Here is a 20,640-nt window from a genome sequence, read left to right as displayed (position 1 = left end):
TTATTCATTTATTCATTTTTAATATCTGCAGGTTTGGTCCTCCATACAGCCAAGGCCAAAGGAATTACCCACTGTACTGTCTATTCACACTTTTGGTAGTTTCATTCAAATGGCTAGAGATGTCTTGATACCAAGTTTCATTAGTCGATAATAATAGCAGTGAATTTGTCATTTTCTAAGATATCAGTTTCAATAATACACCACAAACGAAAGCACTAAACACACATATTTAAATAGTTTAAGTTATTCGATTTTGAACAAACAGTCGGTAATGAAAAAATATATTCAATGCACAGTTTTTTTCTTTTTCTTTTCTTGCCAGTGTTGTTGCTTTATTAATATTAATGACATACTAGACAGTGACAGGTCTATTAGCCTAATGCACTGCCAAGACTTAATGCATTGATCCATTTTGACTGTTTATATTAATATCTTACCAAGATGGGAATTTGCATTAGACAGTTCACACACACAGCCGCATACTATAAGCCACGCACATAGAGCACGTGCTGATTGTTCAAATGCAGTCACCTGTCTGTCAGACAGCAGTTCAAATGTCAGTACTTTGACCTTTCTATACTGTAGAAAGACTGGTATTTCAAGTTTCTGGTATATCAAGTTTAGTATTGGCAAAGTACTGGTACTTTTGACCTACACATGTAGAATTTAGATTATATACATCTATACCAGGGATTTTTTATTTTTTCCCCCCTTAATCCAAGCACCTTTTAGTAAAAATTAGGAGACTGTGAAGAGACCCCTGTTGCATTTTGTAAAAATTAATGTACTAACATACTTCATGATATTGTGAAGCCATTAAAAGCCATCCAATCCTGTCATATACATGCACATTAGATCTCTGTATTTTTCTTACAATGTGGGAAGGAAAATTAGTTTTTATATAATTAGCTATAACGTTAACTGTATTTGTGTCCACACCAACAAATGATAACGGTCTGTTTATTCTAAGCTCACGTACTGCAGTTTAAAAAAGTATGTACAACATGTTTTTGCTGTTCTTGTTGCATTTACACAGCTTTAACCAGCAGATGTCCTCAGCATGCTACGTTTCAAGTGAATAGCTAGTGTAATCGATCTAATCTAACAGTAAATTTAACTGACAAAGTCAATATAGTGGAATAAAAACAACAACTAGTCTTTTTCACTTCAACTTCAAAGGAAGCAAGACAATGTTGTCAAAACTAGCGCTGGATACCCGAGGTAATTTTATGTTACACTGTTTGCTAGCCTGGCTCTCATCGTTAAAACTTCTGACCATTTATTTGCGAGGTTATGACCGATAGTTTTCCATATATCCATTTTCTTCAGAGTATCCTAGGGGGTTTGACTTGTCAGACAGTGGTGAATTATTCTGGATCTCGGCGATTAACTTCATCTGCCATTTTAAATGCGCAAGCCCTTAAATTCGAATGGATTCTGATTGGCTGTCAGTGTTTTATCTTTCAACAGCTGGAAAAAAATAATTCTGAAAGTGATCCAACGATATAGTTTCGCTACATTGTTATAGCTGTGATGTGGACAGTGCTATTCTTTTATATTTAGAATTACTTTTAAATTATAGTTCATTCTTCATTCATTCTCTACATTCTTGGTGTAAATGGGCCTTTACGCATCATCTTGCACTTGAATGGACAAATACAAACACAATTGTCAAAATGCCTTGGCAAGGATCCTCATAAACACAGTTGGTTATATCTTGAGTAAATGTAAACCAAACAGGTGTGTCAGTATATTGGAGTCTTAAAGTGCTTCAGTAAGCTTCAGAGCGTTATGTGTCGAATCATGATTCGGATTGCGTGTCAAACCACCAAACTGCTGAAATCACATGACTATGGTGCTCTGAACTGCTGATTCAAAACAAAAGATTCATAACACTCCGAAGCAGTGTTGTGAAATTGGCCATCACTATATAAGTTATCTTGTTTTTTTTTTTTTTTTGGTGCACCAAAAATATTCTTGTTGCTTTATAATATTATATATAACACTGTACTCACATGAACTGATTTAAATATGTTTTTAGTACATTTATGGATCTTGAGAGAGGAAATGTCATTGCTGGCTATGCAGGCCTCACTGAGCCATCGGATTTGAACAAAAATATCTTAATTTGTGTTCTGAAGATTAACGAAGGTCTTACGGGTGTGGAACGGCATGAGGGTGAGTAATAAATTACATTATTTTCATTTTTGGGTGAATTAACCCTTTAATACTTAAAGACTTAATAGGCTATTTATTTTCAAACTTAAACATTTTTATATATTAAGCTGGTCTACAACATGCTATGACTGAAAAAGTTCTGATTATTTGTTATTGTTCAGTAACACTAAGTGACATAAGGCTTCATTAGTTAACATATTAATTCATCATTACCAAACTGACAATGAAAAATACTTATAAAGCATTTATTAATCTTAGTTCATGTTAATTTATTTGTTAATATTTAATAAGATTACTGAAATCAAACGTTTTAACTATTAGTTAATGGACCTGAGCTAAAACTAACAATGATCAGTTGTATTTTTTAATTAACAAAAAAATAATACTTTATGTAACAAATGTAGCTATCGCTCATTCTTAATCTTAGTTAATCTAACGTTAAATAATGAGACCTTATTGTAAAGTGTTACCTGTTGTTCTTTATAATACTTACATTTTACTTTATATTCTTTTGTGTATAGCACCATTTTATTTAAATGTTCAGAGTTCTTTTTGTCATAAGAAAAAGAGTTCTTAAAGCTGTTATACTATGACACCACTTTTTTTGTTTGCAATAAGTTAAAAACTTATTTCAATATCGTGATAATACCGTATACTGTGATAAAAGCTTCAGCAATTATCGCAACATGAAAATGTGATACCGTCACGTGCCTACCTGAAAGCATTTAAAAAAAGCAATAACTATAGTGTAAGTGCCATTTCATGATGCTCTGATGAAAGTTAACTTCAGATAAAGTCATTTATAGCAGGCGTGAGATGCTCTAGGAGGTGAACCTGAGCTGTCAACTTGAGCTGAGGGACTCTGTTGGAAGTGTGGAAGAAAGCTGAGAACATTCACACACAAGCTGCACTTCAACCATCAGTCTTTTTGTATGTGTGCGTGTCCTGCAGTGTGTACACATTTGCCTTTGGTGAGGGTTTCAGATGACTGAATGGACAGGGTTCTAGATGGATGTGGCTATACACAAACAAGGCCACTTTCAAGGTGTTCTGAACTTGTAAAATGGAGACATTTTTCTTATCGGAACAAATGCTGGTGCACTTTTTTTCTTTTTTAATGCTTGCAGGAATTTGTAGTTCGCATGAATATCTAGTTGGCTTGTTCAGTCCTGTTGATAAATCTTGATTTTGAAGGCAGAATAATGCAGGAATGTTACATTCAAAAACCAAAAGCTTTGCAAACTCTACTGTTATGGCGCCAATAAACCAACCAACCACAGTAAAGACTAAATTTACAGACATCAGTGTTCATGGTCATGGAATTCAGCTTGTGCTTCCAGTGTTTAGATTATCATACAACAAATCGAACAAACGTCAACACTCGAGAGCCTAAGAAAAACATGGAAAATTTGAGCTTTGCTATAAATAATAAATATTTAAGATTACAAGGACATAATGTTGATGCAAAGAAGCTTCTATTTTGCCATCACATGATGACGACATTTATTTAATTAACAGCATCTAAGGACATAATTTTCCATGTGCTGCTTTTTACATACTTTTGTAATCTCAAAAAGGGCCAGTAAGACAAAAGCTGTGATCTGTTTGTTAGAGGAAGGTCTATCACACTGTGCCTTGTATAAAATCCCTGTCATTTCATGAAATCATATAAATATAAATGCATGCTAGCCTAATAATCATATAGTCTGTGCCTGAGGCTGCTGATTTCAAAACTGGCTAAACACAGACAGTGCTAGACAAATATTACACTCTATTGTTAGTGTCAACCAAATTAGACTTAAAATAAAGTCAGATCACTGCAGATCAAAAATAAAGATCAAGGTCAAGAATTTGAAAAATAAAAATATACTTAAGTTTGTTTCTGGTTGATTTCCAATTGTAATAAATTAATTAATAAAAAAAAAAAAAAAAAAAAAAAGCCTATTAGCTGGGACGACTCCTTTCTGTTTACAGATGTGATGTAATGACAAAGACGAACAGTTGCATGCTGGAATTTCCTAGAGAAACCCAACAGTACCGCGCTTATTATAAAACATTATTACAAGCTAACTGTTGTGAATTGGGCTACGGTAAGGAGATAGTTTTGAACACTGGCTGGTTAAGTACTTGCTCGAAATTTGATTTTGGATATTTTTTGGCCCAAAAAGCAGCTTTAAGGACACCTTAATTCTGTTGCTGTGGGAATGTGGCCACAGTATGAACTGTGCAAGAAATGAACACAAATATTTAGTGCTGACAGGGCCTGTCAGTTAGAATCCAAAATATACCCTGCTCCAGGGTCTGTCTCGGTTTCACAGAGGTGCATCTTTCCAGGAGCACAATGAGGTATTAAACAGGTTTCCCAGCCAAACACTGGACAAATTATTATCGATTAGGAAGCGAAACCAGAAATCACCTCAGCAGGGAAGCCACCGGCATCAGAGCACAATATCTATTTGATCACACTGACAGTGTCAATAAAGAGTGTTTAATCAGGACTCCGGCAGGGAAGCTCAGCTCAAACAAAGAGCGGATTAACTGTCCCCCCACCTACCTGTATAAGGGCTGGAAATACAATTAACCAAAGATGATGTCTATATGATTGCAGTGTTGTGTCAGTTACTGTACAAATGTGTACAGAGCTTAACCAAGAGCTATCTGCACTGGAATAACACTGCAACATACATATTTAAATTAAAGCTTAAAAACACACCTCTTTTATTAGGTTTATTATTAGAGATACACCAATTTTACAATTGTGCTCTATACAGACAAGTTGATACTTATAATTATTATTTTTTTATGTTATGGCAGATAACCAGTAAACATCTTCAAATGGCCTACAACTTGACATTTTGTCCAAATAAATTAAAATAAAACATTAAAAACTTGTTTTGATAGCTACAAGTGAAATTAGGCACGCCAACAATACAAAATACATTAAAAGTTTATTTTACAATGTCCTTAATACACGTTGCATATAGTTACTACGGTAATAACTATAAATTATGCATAATTACATGTAAGCAACCCTAAACCAAACTCTAATCCTAACTGTATAGTAAGTACATGTAGTTAATTAATATTACTTAGTATTTAAATGTATAATTCCACTATAACAGGGACACTAAAAATAAAGTGTAACCCAAAGTACAAAAAAATGGATATTCATTTTGAAATTTGCTACATATGTAGCATTTTTTATTAGTAAAAATGTATTAATTTATTACTTTAAAAAAATAATGTTTTTGAAGATTAAAGAGATTCAAGTGAATGTTAAACATATTCTAAATTAAAAAATAGGAGAAATGAGCATGCAATTAATATATATATATATATATATATATATATATATATATATATATATATATATATATATATATATATATATATATATAAAATAGATATGGTACTGATCAGTGCTATGTTTTTGAAATTGTAGTATTTTATTTTGTTAAATTAATGTATTAACTAACATGAACTAACCATGATCAATACATTTGATAACATAAAAAGTTAATAAAAATACAGCAGTTCGTAGTTTGTTCATGTTAGTTCACAGTGCATTAACTAATGTTAACAAATACAACTTTTGATTTTAATAATGTATTACTAAATTCTGAAATTAACATTAACAGATTAATATATGCTGTAGAAGTATTGTTCATTATTAGTTCATGTTAACTAATGTTAACAAATTAACCTTATTGTAAAGTGTTGCCAAAATTGTTGCACAGTTTTCTAAGGATCATGGCTGCAGTAATTCATTAAATAAGGCATTATCTGATTTTAATATTTCATATCAAGTGCAAAATAGAAAGGACATTCTCCTTTTCCTCCCTGTATTGGCCAGTGTAAGGATTAGTTTTGCATGCCCCGACATGCCTAACACCTCTACCACCTCTTACCCTTGGAAAGGTTAGGTCTCAACCTGCATCAACTTGCATGCACATGTTCATTATCTCAAGAAGCCAACACGACAATAATGAAAGCATTCTGCCAATGCACTTCAGGAATCCACGACCTAATAATCCAGAACTTGAAGGTCAAATTACAGTTTCTCATCATAACTGACAAGAAGAGCCACGTTTGTAGTATCTAGGGTTAAGGGGGGTTGTTCTGACATGTTTTCTGATAAAGAGGTTAAGCCGTGTTTTTGACAGCAGTACATAGATGCCTTACAGCGACAGATAATAAAATCAATAGAATATGTTGCAAATGTATGCATGTTAGAAACACTCTTGACACTATTTACATGCCATTTGTCTGCTTAGAGGTCAGGAACCAATGCTGGAAAATCAGCTCTGCTAATTGTACAAGCCTCACACCAACACGAATGTTCGGCATAAAAATTTGGTCCAAATTTCACATACAGCGGACAGCCTGATTGAAAAAAGCAAATTCACTCTCTGACAGAAGGTGGTGCTTAATGAAAATCATGTGACAGCCTGCGCTTTTTCACAGTGCTCATATATATATTGCATAATTATCAAATGGGGTAACGTAATAAATGTGATTTTGCATGTTCTTTACCTTACAGCCTACACTTCACCTAATAGGCCTGTAGGTGGCACATAAACTTCATTTAACCAGCTTTATCAAACGGTAAATCAATTTGCATGATTTTGGTGAGCCCTTCGTAATTTGTCTTTTTCAATATATACTCTAAGCGACACATTTTTGTTTCATATGGTGGAGATCCATGTTTGGATTTATTACAGTTCATCACCGAAGGTATGATGGCAGATTTAGTCATACACACAGCACAAGCAGCTTGTGACAGAGCACAGACTGGATGTATGACACTTTCATTTGAGCAGAATATCGCAATAGAGATTGCAAAACTCAAACATGCTTTTCAGGTTTTCAGACCATCAGTGCTTTTTCCGCAGTGTAGAGAGTGCGTGCGCATGGTTTCCAGATTGCAAAGATTAAGTAAAACACTGGGCAGAAATGTATCCTTTTAAGAGAAAAGCTCTGTTTGGGGGATTTATTCTCTTGACATCTGGCAACCCCAAGCATGAACACTTGTTACGACTGCAAGATATCACAAATATCAAAAAAAAAAAAAAAAAAAAAAAAAGGATTTTCAATATAAATAGCGAGCAAATACCAAAACGGTTATTTTTAATTAATCGTGAGAAGCAGAAATCTTTATCACAACTAAAATACGATTAATCATGCAGCCATAGTTTTTATTATGTTTTGGTTCATTTTAGTATAGTGTTTTCTGATAAAGAGGTTAAAGAGGTGTTAAAGCCTTACACCAACACGAATGTTCGGCATAAAAATGTGGTCGCTCAAAATAACTAATTCGTTTGAGTAGGACAAACTTAAATTAAACTAATTTGTTCAGTCAAATTAACTTTTATGAGTATTCAGCACTTTTTTTCCTTGGAGTTCAAAGAACTGACATATTTTAAGTAAATGAACCGTTTCATTGTTTTGAGTTTTATGAACTTAATTCTTTTAAATTTAGACCAACTTACGTTCAACTGAAACTAGGCTGGGATTTCTATTTCCCAGCATGCTTCGAAAGGGAAAGTAAATGCTAAAATTAAGTGTTATATCTTGTTTTTTGCGCAAGATTAATGTTAAGTGGGAGATTTAGCAATGATTCATGTTTTGTTATGTTAATTTAGAAGAGTTTCTGTTAATGTTGGTTTTTGGAAAGTTACTATCATGGTGACAAGTGGTGCATGTGGCCTGGTTTGAGAGCAGGTATGTTAAATGTTTTATAGTGCTGTACACATTCAGCAAGTGTTATACTATGCTATTGCTAACAATGTTAGCAAATTAACAAGTTGGCATTTTCTGAATTAGCTTGTTATAGCTAGCTAAAAATGTTTACTTTGAGATTACATGATGATCTTAAGTTAAATATATGTATTACTTTATTTAAATATTTCAATTTAAGAACAATTAAAATTTATGAGTACAGAATAACAAACTTCCAGTTCTGCTTGCTTAAACTTCTAATTTTTGAACTTCTTGAATTTTTGAAAATCTTGTAACCGATTGCCTCAATTATTTTGAGTTTTGACAACTTGTTCAGGTTTATAGCATACTTTAACTTAAACGAAAAATGAAAAATGGCAACTAGCTAAAATAAAATAAGTTTTGGTTTTAGTTAAAGGTGCCATCGAATGAAAAATTGAATTTATCTTGGCATAGTTAAATAACAAGAGTTCAGTACATGGAAATGACATACAGTGAGCACAGCCTTAAACTCATTCAGAATCAAATGCAAACATCCAAATAAATACTATTACTAACAGGAATCGATGTATGCATGATGAACACTTTGTAAAGATCCATTTTGAGGGTTATATTAGCTGTGTGAACTTTGTGTTTGCTGTTTAAGTCAGTTGAAAGCTTGCGGGGGCGGGGGAGTGGGAGATTTAAAGGGGCCGCACGCTTAATCGGTGCATGTAATAATGGCTCAAAATAGGCAGTTCAAAAAATTGGACCCACTTTATATTAAGTGGCCTTAACTACTATGTACTTACATTTAAATTAATCATTTGATACAATGCACTTATTGTGTACATACATGTTTTTACATTGTACTTATATTTTAAAAACACCTGCATGTAATTACATCTGTAATTAATTTATGTAATTACATTTATAATTACACTGTTGACCCGTCCCTTAACCCTTACCCCTTACCCCTACCCTTAAACCTACCCATACCACCAAAGCTTTCCCTAACCATACCCATATCCCACCTCAATAGCTGCAAAAGTGTTTAGCAATTCAATATGTACATTGTACTTATTTTTTGATGTAAGTACATAGTAGTTAAGGCCACTTAATATAAAGTGGGACCAAAAAATTAATAATAAAAAAAAAAAAATCTATGGGGTATTTTGAGCTGAAACTTTACAGACATGTTCAGGGGACACCTTAGACTTATATTACATCTTTTGAAAAGGGGTTCTAGGGCACCTTTAACAATAATAAGCCTGATTACAATTAATTTTATTATGGGGTAAAAGTTCTCTCAACTATTCAAAAACGTTGTGCCACACAACATCTTTGCACATGACAAAAATCAGTGTAATGCTAAAACAGAAAGACTAAAATAATAATAAGGAAATAAACTGCTTTAATAAATGCCCAAAGCAAACCGAATCTTTGTTTTGTACTATGGATAGCAACTCAGCTCAGTAATTTACACTCCAGAGTTACACAGGAACTTACCAACAGCAGGTGCATCATACTCATCTCCCAGCAGGATCTCAGGGGCAGAATAAGCCAGCGAGCCACAGCTGGTGGTCAGCTTCTTTCCTGGCTGAAACTTATTACTGAAGCCAAAGTCGGTGAGCTTGACCAGGCCTTGTTTCTCAAAGAACACCACATTCTCAGGCTTCAGGTCACGGTGAACCACATGCAACCGGTGACAGTACGAGATGGCGTGCACGATCTGGGCGAAATATTTCTTTGCCAGCTCCTCGTTCAATCCCTCCTCGTGCTTCATGATGTAATCAAACATGTCACCACCATCGCCAAGCTCCAAGATCAGGTAGAGCTTAGTCTGTGTGTCGATGACCTCATAGAGCCGAACGATGTTGGGGTGCTGGACCAGTTTCATACAGCGGACCTCCTGGAAGAGGTGACCAGTTGCGACCGTGTCAAGCTTGGTCTTGTCAATAACCTTGACTGCCACTTTTTCGCCGGTGAAGACATGACGCGCTAGTTTGACCACGGCGAAATGGCCACGGCCGAGCGTCTTGTCTAGGTCGTACAGTCCAGCGATCTTTCCGTCGTACCCACGCTTGATTCCTGCCATGATTGCTGGTCCTCCGGTGGGATGGAGGGGGGTGTGGCCCCCGGGGGAGGGGTGGGGCTTAAACCGGAGGGAAAATCCAGCTCACTTTAGCACACTGGCTGCTAACGGCAATACCATGATGGCAGGTTCCTGTAAATCAGAGATATACCAGTACAAAAATTAGTCATAAGTACACAATCAGTCATAAATTGATAACAGCAATAATTATTATATAATGTTTATAATCTTGCATGCTGATGTTACATTTAAGACCTTAAAGCTCTATGTGGCCCAATGGTTTTCTCACTGTCATTACATTAACCAATTTTAGCCCATGGGTAGCCATTTTAAATAAGGTTTTTCCACTGTTTTTCCATCTGTAAATATTGTGGTGAATATACATAAAAAAAGGAATATAAAAAGACAACTTTAAACTTTTGGACTTTTATATAAATGTAACAAATTATTATTATTAAAAATGTCTTTAGTTTTATATATTAATACATATAAAAAAAGATAAATTATTAATGATGAAATAGAATTCAACATTAAAAGTAAAGGCTTTTCTAAAATGATATGTTATGTAAGGATTGTACAGTCTACTGGTCATGCTTGTTAAACTGTATAAAGTTCAAATATACAAATTATCCAATCGAGCATTTCTAAGAACCACATAATAAACAATATTAACTTTTAAGTTTAAAAATCAATTTTAACTCTTTATTCTAGCTTCAAATAATAAAGGATTCATGTGTTCATATAGTCCAACAGCAGATTTGACCAGAGTCAAAATCAGAGTAATCCCATCATGCAAAGCTACAGAGTGGTTCCACTGCCACAGGCCTTCAACATGGACCATCATAGATTTGTATTGATTTCCTCTCGTTAGTGAAAAAATAAAAGCCACAAGTCTGGCAAGTAAGCTGGTGCTCCAGAAGAGGCTGCCTCCTAAAAGGGCTGATTCAATTTTAGTGGCATTAACCTCAGGCCAGTGCTGGAGTTGACTGCCTCGAGAGCTGCCACAACTTTCACATGTTCACACTCAGCATCCTATACATTCTCCTTATCTCCTAAAATCATGTCACTCATCAGGAAGAGATGAAGTCGATTGAAATGATTGGTTGAAATGATCGATTAAGCAAGGTCATCATTACAGTGCGCAGTTTTGAGGCGCTTGTGGCTTATATGCAAAACGTGCAACAGACAAATGAAGTGAGCATGCCGTAGTTACATATTCTAAATGTATTAATGTCTTGAAGCCTTGCAATGGATTAATGGATTAATGGATAAAGTAGGCTAGACTTTTATTTCGAAACATAATTAACCAAGGGTCCAAAAAACCCTCCAAACAAGTGATTTTACTGAACCTAAGAACTACTTACTTGTGTAATCGCCACAATAAAAGTACATATAATACATGAAACAGCTTCACAAAGTCTTTTCAGACACACGGTTTCATTATTTCGGTTACAATAATTTAAATAATCACAGAAGTACTATTGTAGATTATATTTCAAATGTAAACACTGATGTCTACGGTAGCGATGAAATTAAATGACATTATTACACTAAGTTTTGTCAGAACCTTTAGTAAATTAGCCTACATGTTCTGTTTAGTTATCTATTATTTGTTTTAAAAAAAAATTGAGATTCTGAATTCATCCAGAATCAAGCAGCTCTACACTGGACGAAAAACAAAATCTGATACTGTGTCAAATAATCTGGATATTAAGTTTTGGGGTGTCTATTATTTGCATTTACTACCACTTTTTCTATGTAAAGTGTAAAGGCGGTCGCACACCGGGCAAGAAGCGCAGCACCACGTCACATTGCCTGTGAGTTGTACTAGATGCATCGCACACTGGACGCACACATTCTATTGTCAGTTTGTGGTTAACAATACTGTTATAAGGTGCTCTTAAGCCCCGTTTCCACCGCAGGAACTTTACCCAGGAACTAGGGACTTTGGGCTGGTACTTGGTGTGTTTCCACCGCAGGAACCAGGAACTAAATAAAGTTCCGGGTAAAATTTCCCCCTCAGAACAGTCCCTGATGGTGAAGTGGTACTTTTTCAAAGTTCAGGAACTTTCGGGGGTGGGACTAGGCGCTGAACATGCTGATTGGTCAGATTCACGCCGCATTTGATTGGTCGACTCATTGTTGGAAGCCATGCCGGAATCCGATCACATCTAAATGATATCGTCTTAAAGTTGTTGTAGTAAAAAAAAAAAAAAAAAAAAAAAAATCAATCTAACTTTTTTACACCATGTTTTTCCAGACGAAACGAGTGGTCCGTCACTGACAGAAAGAAACAGTCGCGCGCAGTACTACGTCACCGGACAAATTAGCCTAATTTTCACGGTACTTTAGACCGTGTGGAAACGCAGAAGGCAACAGGTCTGGGGGGGACAAAAAGTTCCTGGGAGAAAAGTTCCTGGTACAATTGTTCCGTTTAATTTCGGTGGAAACGCGGCTTAAGTGATCCTGGGTGGAGTAACTTCCTGCTGACGTTCGAAGTGTTGTCAAACAAAACAAAGGCTAGCTAGACCCTCCCTCCTCCTCCTCCTCCTCCTCCTCCTCCCCCTCCCCTCCGTGCTTCCTGAAACAGCCATGAACTCGCATTTAAAATCATTCTTGTCTGTTATTGGCTGGAGCATGTTTATTATGATTCGTGGTCCAGGCTGCACCAGTTTGTTTTTATTGCCATTTTCGGAACTTGTGGCGACTACAGAGACCGCGTTTTTTACAGTGTGTTCAGGGGACAGGCAGCTAGCGGATAGTGAGGAGATGTTTGCTGTATGTGACAAAAAATGTTTTGGCCATCACTTAGAGCACCTTTAAGGACACTATGAAATTAAGATAAATACAAACATTGCTTCAGTCACTGATCATTTGTGCATTAATTGAGAATCTCACCTAAAAAAATATGAAAACATCAGCAATATTCCTTTACGCCGATTTCCGTATCTTGTCTTTAAAGATTCTGAAGTTCGTGGCATATAATTCAGGGTATTTCACAACTTCATTGAGTTTCATCCATCATAAACGTACTCCATACTTATAAAGAAAGTGTAACGCCTGCTGCAGTTCAAAAAAGCTTACGCAACATCAGTTATGCTTGTTTCGTAAGTTGAATACAGAGGGCAGTCTGGCAGAAGCTAGATATTTTACTTTAGAACTTGTTAAATGTGGATATTTTTCTTACACAAACACATCACTTTGCTTTAGAAGGCCTTTATTAACTTCCCGGAGCTGTGTGGAGTACATTTATGATGGATGGATGCACTTACTTGAGCTTCAAACTCGTTGGTCCCATTTACTGCCATTATAAAGCTTGGATGCGTCAAGATATTTATTAATATAACTCAGATTGTGTCCATCAGAAAGAAGAAAGCCATATACACCTAATTTTCATTTTAAAATGAACTAATCCTTTAATGTGTTACTTTTTAGCTTTTCAATCAGTCAGTGACTTTTTACATATATATTTACAGATTTTTAAATAGAAAATAGCTCTAAGCACTTAGTTTTATGATCTGTCCTGACAGTTATTTTTTATCTCATGACTAAACAGGATCTAAGGAGCTAATATTATTATTTATTCTAAGGGAGAGTCTATGTGCAGGAAATCTATGGGCTTTTTCAGATCTTTCGATCTAATGAACAAAATAAGCTTGCGCAATTTACCTGTGAAAGTGACCGGAGACGACAGAAAAACATGGAGAGCAGCAGTCTGGCTTGCACGCTTCCCATAGGTCTTTTGTGGCTGTTCAAATGCATTAAACCACATGAGCATCGACACTACGAAAGTAATTCGGTCAAATGTGTTTTCGACTACCTCTAGAAGTGGTCGAAAGTGACAAGCCTGTACACCTGTATTTAGCGTAATTTTCATTTTTGGGTGAACTATACCTTTAATTCATAAAGTTATAGATTCATTCAGATCCCTAACCCCAAGTATGAGAAGCAGCAGCATGTTTGCCTTAGCAAACACCATTAATTAGCCTGCAGTTTCATTACATTTGCATAGTGCTTTCATAGCACACAAATAATAGCTTGGTTCATTAACAATGAACACTACAGGCCACTACACCATCTTTTGTTGAATTGAAAGAAATGTCCTTCTCTTTTCATAAAACAGAGCTTGTTATGGTTTAAGAGGAGCAATTGTTCAAGGATCTGGATCATTGTTCAGGACCCTGCACTACTGATTATTATGTTGTCATCATAAACAGCTGATAATCACTGATATTGACACCAAAGCCCATATTGAAGTGGTGAGAATTTCTAAGGATAATATTAGTATGCATTTATAAATTCTGGACTTCTTCCAAACAAGGCGTCCCAGATGCTCCAAATCCTTTTGTACACAACCAAAGTGGGAGATCAGCATAAATAGCATTTCAGATTTCAGCTTGCCTATTGAGCAGCCTACAGCAAAGCTTAAATAAATCATATCCCGTTGTAATGCCGAATACTGGATGGCTACCAATTACCACGCAGTCCTAATGGATTCAAATGACCCTAGCAGAACAGTCAACCCCTACTTGAATGTTCCAATGCGAAACGCTAAATCAGAATACATTTACAGTCCTTTCGCAATTACACACCAACAGCTCCACCTTTTTGGAGAATTCCTGATATACAAGCATATCAGCCAACAATCTGTCAGTGAATGACTGTTCAATGGCTGGAATATACTGTAACTGTTGAGTAATATTGTCTCTCTCACTACACAGGTGAGATCAGAGTTAACCCTGTAAAGCCTGACATATAAAATAATAGTAAGTATAATCTTTTTAAAAAAAAAAAAGTTTATTAAACCTTTAAACTAGGGGTGTAACAATATATCACAAATTCGCAATATAAAAATGCAACAATATGTATTGTTTATAGTTCACCCAAAATGAAAATTACTTACAGTTTACAGAGTTTTAGTGTCAGTACTACATTAAACTACTATATATAATGTTGAATATAATGTTTAATAATGCAATGGGAATATTTGTGGGTCCTGATAATGCCAACTGTCTTATGTCACCAGTAAAAAGTGGCCTACATTATTTTACATATATAAAGTCAGTGCAAGCATACACGTCTAAAATAATTTTGTATTTTCAGCTTCATAATCATGAATATTTTTATTCTGGTGTCACCATTGACCTGTGCATTGGGTTACCAGCAACAAGTCCAAGCCTATTAATTTCCACCCCCAATGCAATACCAAATTTATCATTTTAATCAAAAGTACATTTTTTTGTTAACTGTTTATCATACGTCTTGGAGTATCGCAATAATATATCAGGAGTTCAGTATCGTGATATTTATTGAATCAACATGAGGGTATTGTTACACATACTTTAAACAAAATCTATGTTTTATGGTTTTTATAGGCTTTTAGTTTTATGGCCCATATAGTATGTTAGATTGAGAATATGGAGATCATACTTGAGGGGGAAAAACAGCTCAATTTTATTCAAAGGCAACTTGTATATCAGACCGTTTACACAAAATGCATACACATATCAGTTCACTCATATATATATATATATATATATATATATATATATATATATATATATATATATATATGTGTGTGTGTGTGTGTGTGTGTGTGTGTGTCTTTACAGCAAATGATAATTAAATGCTTAGTTTTATGGCGGGGCAAAACACAATGCAATGCAATGATGACTGTGAAATATAAATAAACATTCCTCAAATAACCTGCTGTACCACATCTAATATTTACATTTAAAAAAAATATATTTTAAATCTAAAAAAAAATTATGAAGTAAATCTAAGTTACTTCAATAAATGTTATTAAAAAATATCTAATACCAATATAAAAGTTTTTCTGACATTTACTTTAAAAAAATCAGTAAAGATTTCACAGCAGAAAGATATGTTCCACAACCTGAATATTTTTTTTTAGAATTATACTAAAAGGTTTTTTACTTACTGAAAAAGTATGATCTATCAGATGACAAACGGCATGTAGTAGTTTGAGTACAACAGGTTCTGATTGAGTTCTGATCATGTTAATAATTTAGAGGCCTTGCATCAAATATGATACAGAAGGCTTTGTATGGTTATGGTCTAAGTCATGTTCTTGGGCTCAGTTTTACATCAAGAGATGGTTATTTTCTTATATATTAACAATACATTCTAACCACAATGTATAAGACAACCCTGCCAAATTGGCACATAATCATATTGCCAGAAGTTACAGGACCAGTTTTACCTTTCAGGTTGCATAACATGATTACAGTACACTAGGCTGAAGGAACGTGTTCCACACCTTACACATTCCAGTGTGACATGAGACACATTGATCAGAGTACAGCACTGAACCTGATCTTCTGAACTCTTACATGCCTCTGCAATCAAGTATGGAAGTACTGATGAAGAATTACAACTCTGAGTGAAGACTGTTGCCCAAAGCTTTGTGAAACCCAGCAAATTAAAGCTTTTTGTGTTCACAGCTATTAGACGAAAAGAAACCTCCATAAAAACAGACAAGCAGCAATGGATCAGTAATATGATCACAATGGATGGATATACAATCTTTAATACTGAGAGCATCAAACCACAGTTACTAAGATGCACACTCACATCAGAAGCATGCAAAACCGCATCCATCTTCTTGATAAGATGCAATTAACCAAGCTTATTAAAAAAATCCAAAAAAAGTCCATCATTAAACACTCTCCTAGCATCAATGCTAGCAAAACCACATGTGCAAAGAGAGAAAAGCATCCATGTCTGGTGATGATCATGGACACATCATGTGAAAGCAGACCTGATATACCCATGCATGTCAGGCCTGATTTGGCCCATAAGCTCCTTATGAGCTCCATACATCCATAGAGAGAAAGAGGATATAAATAATAGCTAACTGGCTACACGCTTCTAATACAGCCTGTGATGACCCGATAAACTTGAACAAGGCCGATCTAGCATCATGTGCCCCCATAGAGCATGCATGCAGCTGTCAAATCACATCCAGATTAATTGATCTTCTTAAACGCACGTTTATTGTGCCTTAAACAGATGCTAACCGGCTAACCGTGTTAGCATTCTAATGCACTATCACACAAAGCTTTGACTTACCGCTCGCTCGGGCGAACATTAAACCCACTTAAAACTCCTAAATGCCCCGGCGGCTGTAGATCCGAAGACGGGTGAAGCCCGGCTGAGTGTGAGTCCAGCTCGAGTGTGTGTGTGTGTGTATGTGTGTGAGGTTAGTGCTGATCAGTGTGTGTAAAGGCTGCTGGTGGAAGTGCGACTCTCAGCGCTTCTCGCTCTCCGCCCTGAAACCATTGAACTGCACGGAAACATCGGATGAGTCACATTGTGGCGGGCTGCACTGAAAAATACCATCACCAGAGGGCGCTATGTGGCCGTAAGTTTACCGCTTGTGTAAAAAAGATTGTTTTCAAATTCCATCATCATAATGGAGCCTTCAGTCTTCCAAATGATGTTAGAATGGGGTGTAACAAGTACAGTAAACATGTTTAATTCTGAGTATTGCTTGAGGAAGGCTAAAATAGCATTTTAAACAATGTTTCTGTAAAATAAAAATCTTTCTGCGAACTGAAATTGCGACTATTTCAAGGACATAAACAATAACAAACGCGTTAGAATGCAACTGCGCATGTCTAGCCCTGAAGCATTTCCAGTGGCGCCATTTTTAAATCACAGATCTGTGAAAACCAGTGCCCAAGGAAGTCGACCGGAAGTTGAAGTCGGCCGCGTGCCGCCATCTTGTAGCAGAACTTCACTTGCGTTAGCATCCCATTGACTCCCATTCATTTTGGCGTCACTTTGACAGCGAATAACTTTACATCTGAGGCGTTTAAAGACTCCATTTGTCCATTATTTATTTCTAAACATACACGACAATGTATAAAGGGCTCCATTACCTTCTATGTTACATTATGGCCCCGTAGAAACAGTTTTTGTAAAAATAGGCTAACGATTGAATCATAACCACTCGACTCTCTGTCGCACAGTAGAGAAATTACCGTACAGACAGGAGGAGAAGCTCGCAGGCAATAGTATGCATTAACTTAATATGGCGTACTGGTGTTACATTTTAAAATACTATACAAACTAATTAATCAGAATACTTACTCCTGCTCACTCACGCCAAAGAACTCCCCGCTCAAGCTCGCCGTCTCTGCAAGATTAACGATGACAGTTTGCACGCACAGCTAATAGAAGATTTACATCTGTCAGACAGGTTGCTGACGTCATCAAGCTTAGTTTGAGTCTGCGCGTCAGAAACGGAAGTGCTAAAAATCGCTAAAAATGGGCTTCACTTGTCTCAATTGAGTTCCAATGGGGTCGCTGTGTCCATTTCTTTTACTGTCTATGGTCAAAACGGTCAGACCGTACTTTTATTAGTCTAGCGCAAACGGAACAGTAAAAACATTTACAAAAACTGAAAATCACAATGATGTGGAATAACTGGGCCCTTTAAATAAGACTTTGAGGCGCAAACTTTTCACACAGAACATTTAACGTTTCCCTTGAGTACCTGATCCAGACGACTGCCATTATTCGGTTGATATTGCGTACGTCTACACTAGATGCAGAAAAAACAAATCGCAGTCTGGATGCTTACTTTCTTAGCGGAAATGTTGGGAACATTTGTTCGTACAATGTGGAAGACATTTGTCTTGTGTTGAGCGAAGCTGAAGCAAGTCAGCTGGTGTCAAAAACTTACTCATCTTTGTTCGTCGCTAATGTGCTTGGGGAGGATTTTCTTAGTTTACATAGCACTTGTATGACTTGGGTAAAGTTGGTTTTATATTTGCGCATTCGGACATCCGTATTCAATAGCCTTGTTAATCACACTTCATTGGACATTCAGTGGTCATTCACAAGTAAATATGCCATTAAAACAATACTTGCCTATTTTGATCGACTGTGAAAAATGTTGTAAGTTGACAATCGTTGGTTGTCAATATCATGTCGCTGCTTAAAATTCGCAAACATTAATTTATTGCACATTTATTGGAAAGTCTGAATTTATCAGAAGTCCGAATGTGCGAATATAAAACCAACTTTACCGAAGTACTTGTATGGATGGGTCAGTCTGCATCTATGCAAATAGTAAATTGCTAACTGTATGCTAGTAAACTATTTGCTGTGTGCCATTATTACTTATTTCATACGTTTCATTGACTTTTCCAAGCCAGTCAGACAATGAGCAGTTCAGAATAGAACATACTTGGGCTGGATGATTAATCGAAAAGTAATCGAAACCGGAATTCAGAACATCTAACCGATGTAATTTTCCCATGTCGGTTATTTTGGTTTTTAATCCTGTTAACACTTTCCCCTTGATGTGGATGATGTGTAGTCACATGACTCTGCCCCATCCAGTCAGCGGCATGGAAGCAACACGTTAGCAAACTCAAACTCATAGTCAACACGTGAGACGGCGAGAGGAGCACAGAAACTCATTGTCAAAGCTGTTCTGTGATTTATCACTAAAGTAGCTTTGAAACTCAAAAGTTATAGCATATATTTTTTCTACTTTTGAAGTAACTATACTTGCAACCCACAGCTTCACAATTAATAGAGAGACAGTATGACTAATTCACACATGCAGTCGCTCTCATTAATGCAGTAAAATAAATGTACTGGTACTGTGCTAATTTATCTGTATCTGTTTTACAACGAGCAGAAATCTATAAGAAATGTTATGAACCACAGAAAAAAGAACAGCTGAAAGTGAGCTGTTATGTCGGAAAACTCTTTCATTAGGAAAAAATATACCTATATATATATATATATATATATATATATATATATATATATATATATATATAAACAAATATGTTTCTATATGTTTTTTTTTTTTTTTAAGTATACAGTCACGGATATGCAACGCAACCAACACACACATTAAAAATAAATATTAGATGTAACAAGATTAATTAGAATTCCAGTCACACTTTATGTGTACTTCACCATTTTATAATATACATGTAATTACATTTAAAATACTTGCATTTAACATTTGTTGTTACACTGTTAACTTATCCCTACCTGTAACCCAAAACTTTACCCCAAAACCAAACCTAACTTAACCCTACCTTTACTCTTAAACCCAAGCATACCTCAAACTCAGCAATAAATGTAGGAATTTTCCAGAATAGCATGTAGTAACACAGTAATACATGGTCTTATGGGTAGTATTTAATATTAGTACATAGTTAATACCACCTAATATAAAGTGTGACTAGAATTTCTGATGAAAATCCTGTCATCATTTACTCACCGTCATGTTGCTCCAGTCCCTTATGACTTTCTTCACCAGCATATTTCGCTTTCATTAAAGAAAAAAAAAAAAAGCTGAAACATCAAATGCCTAAATCATCGCGAACTCGACGGAAGAACATTAAATAAACACATTATTTATCGTAAAATACATTAAATTCCATCAGCTACATTTTTCAACAAGATTATGCTTGTTTATAAGAGATTAGGGACGTTTTCATATCACGTGACATATTTGACCAATCTGTAAATTTAACGGTGCGGAAATAGTAATTCGTTTGAAACGTGTTGTCTTTTCTAGGTTATAAATGTAGTTCTAAAATTAAAACAACCGCATTCTTGTGCGTCACTGGACGCGTTTATATTGTCAAGAATGTTTTGCATTTAAAAAAAATAAA

The 20,640-nt window shown here is 35.6% G+C and overlaps 1 protein-coding gene across 2 annotated transcripts in view; it reads right to left on the bottom strand.

The window, feature by feature from the left end:
• The window catches only part of snrka (SNF related kinase a), a 59,909-nt gene extending 39,474 nt beyond the window's left edge, over nt 1–20,435 (bottom strand). Inside the window, exons 1-2 of one of the 2 annotated variants that reach the window (XM_067401082.1) lie at nt 20,244–20,435; nt 9,385–10,102 (exon numbers count right to left, since the gene is read on the bottom strand). In XM_067401082.1, the coding sequence (XP_067257183.1) occupies nt 9,385–9,973 (589 nt within the window). In that variant the 5' untranslated portion in view covers nt 9,974–10,102; nt 20,244–20,435. Of the gene's footprint in view, nt 1–9,384; nt 10,103–17,062; nt 17,223–20,243 lie in introns of those variants that run through there. The other variant, XM_067401077.1, reaches the window with a different exon arrangement.
• Between the last annotated feature and the right edge of the window lie 205 nt (nt 20,436–20,640).

Source organism: Chanodichthys erythropterus, chromosome 2 (assembly GCF_024489055.1).
Source record: "Chanodichthys erythropterus isolate Z2021 chromosome 2, ASM2448905v1, whole genome shotgun sequence".
In the NCBI taxonomy this organism is placed as follows: Eukaryota; Metazoa; Chordata; class Actinopteri; order Cypriniformes; family Xenocyprididae; genus Chanodichthys; species Chanodichthys erythropterus.
This window is presented reverse-complemented; position numbering and strand designations above follow the sequence as displayed.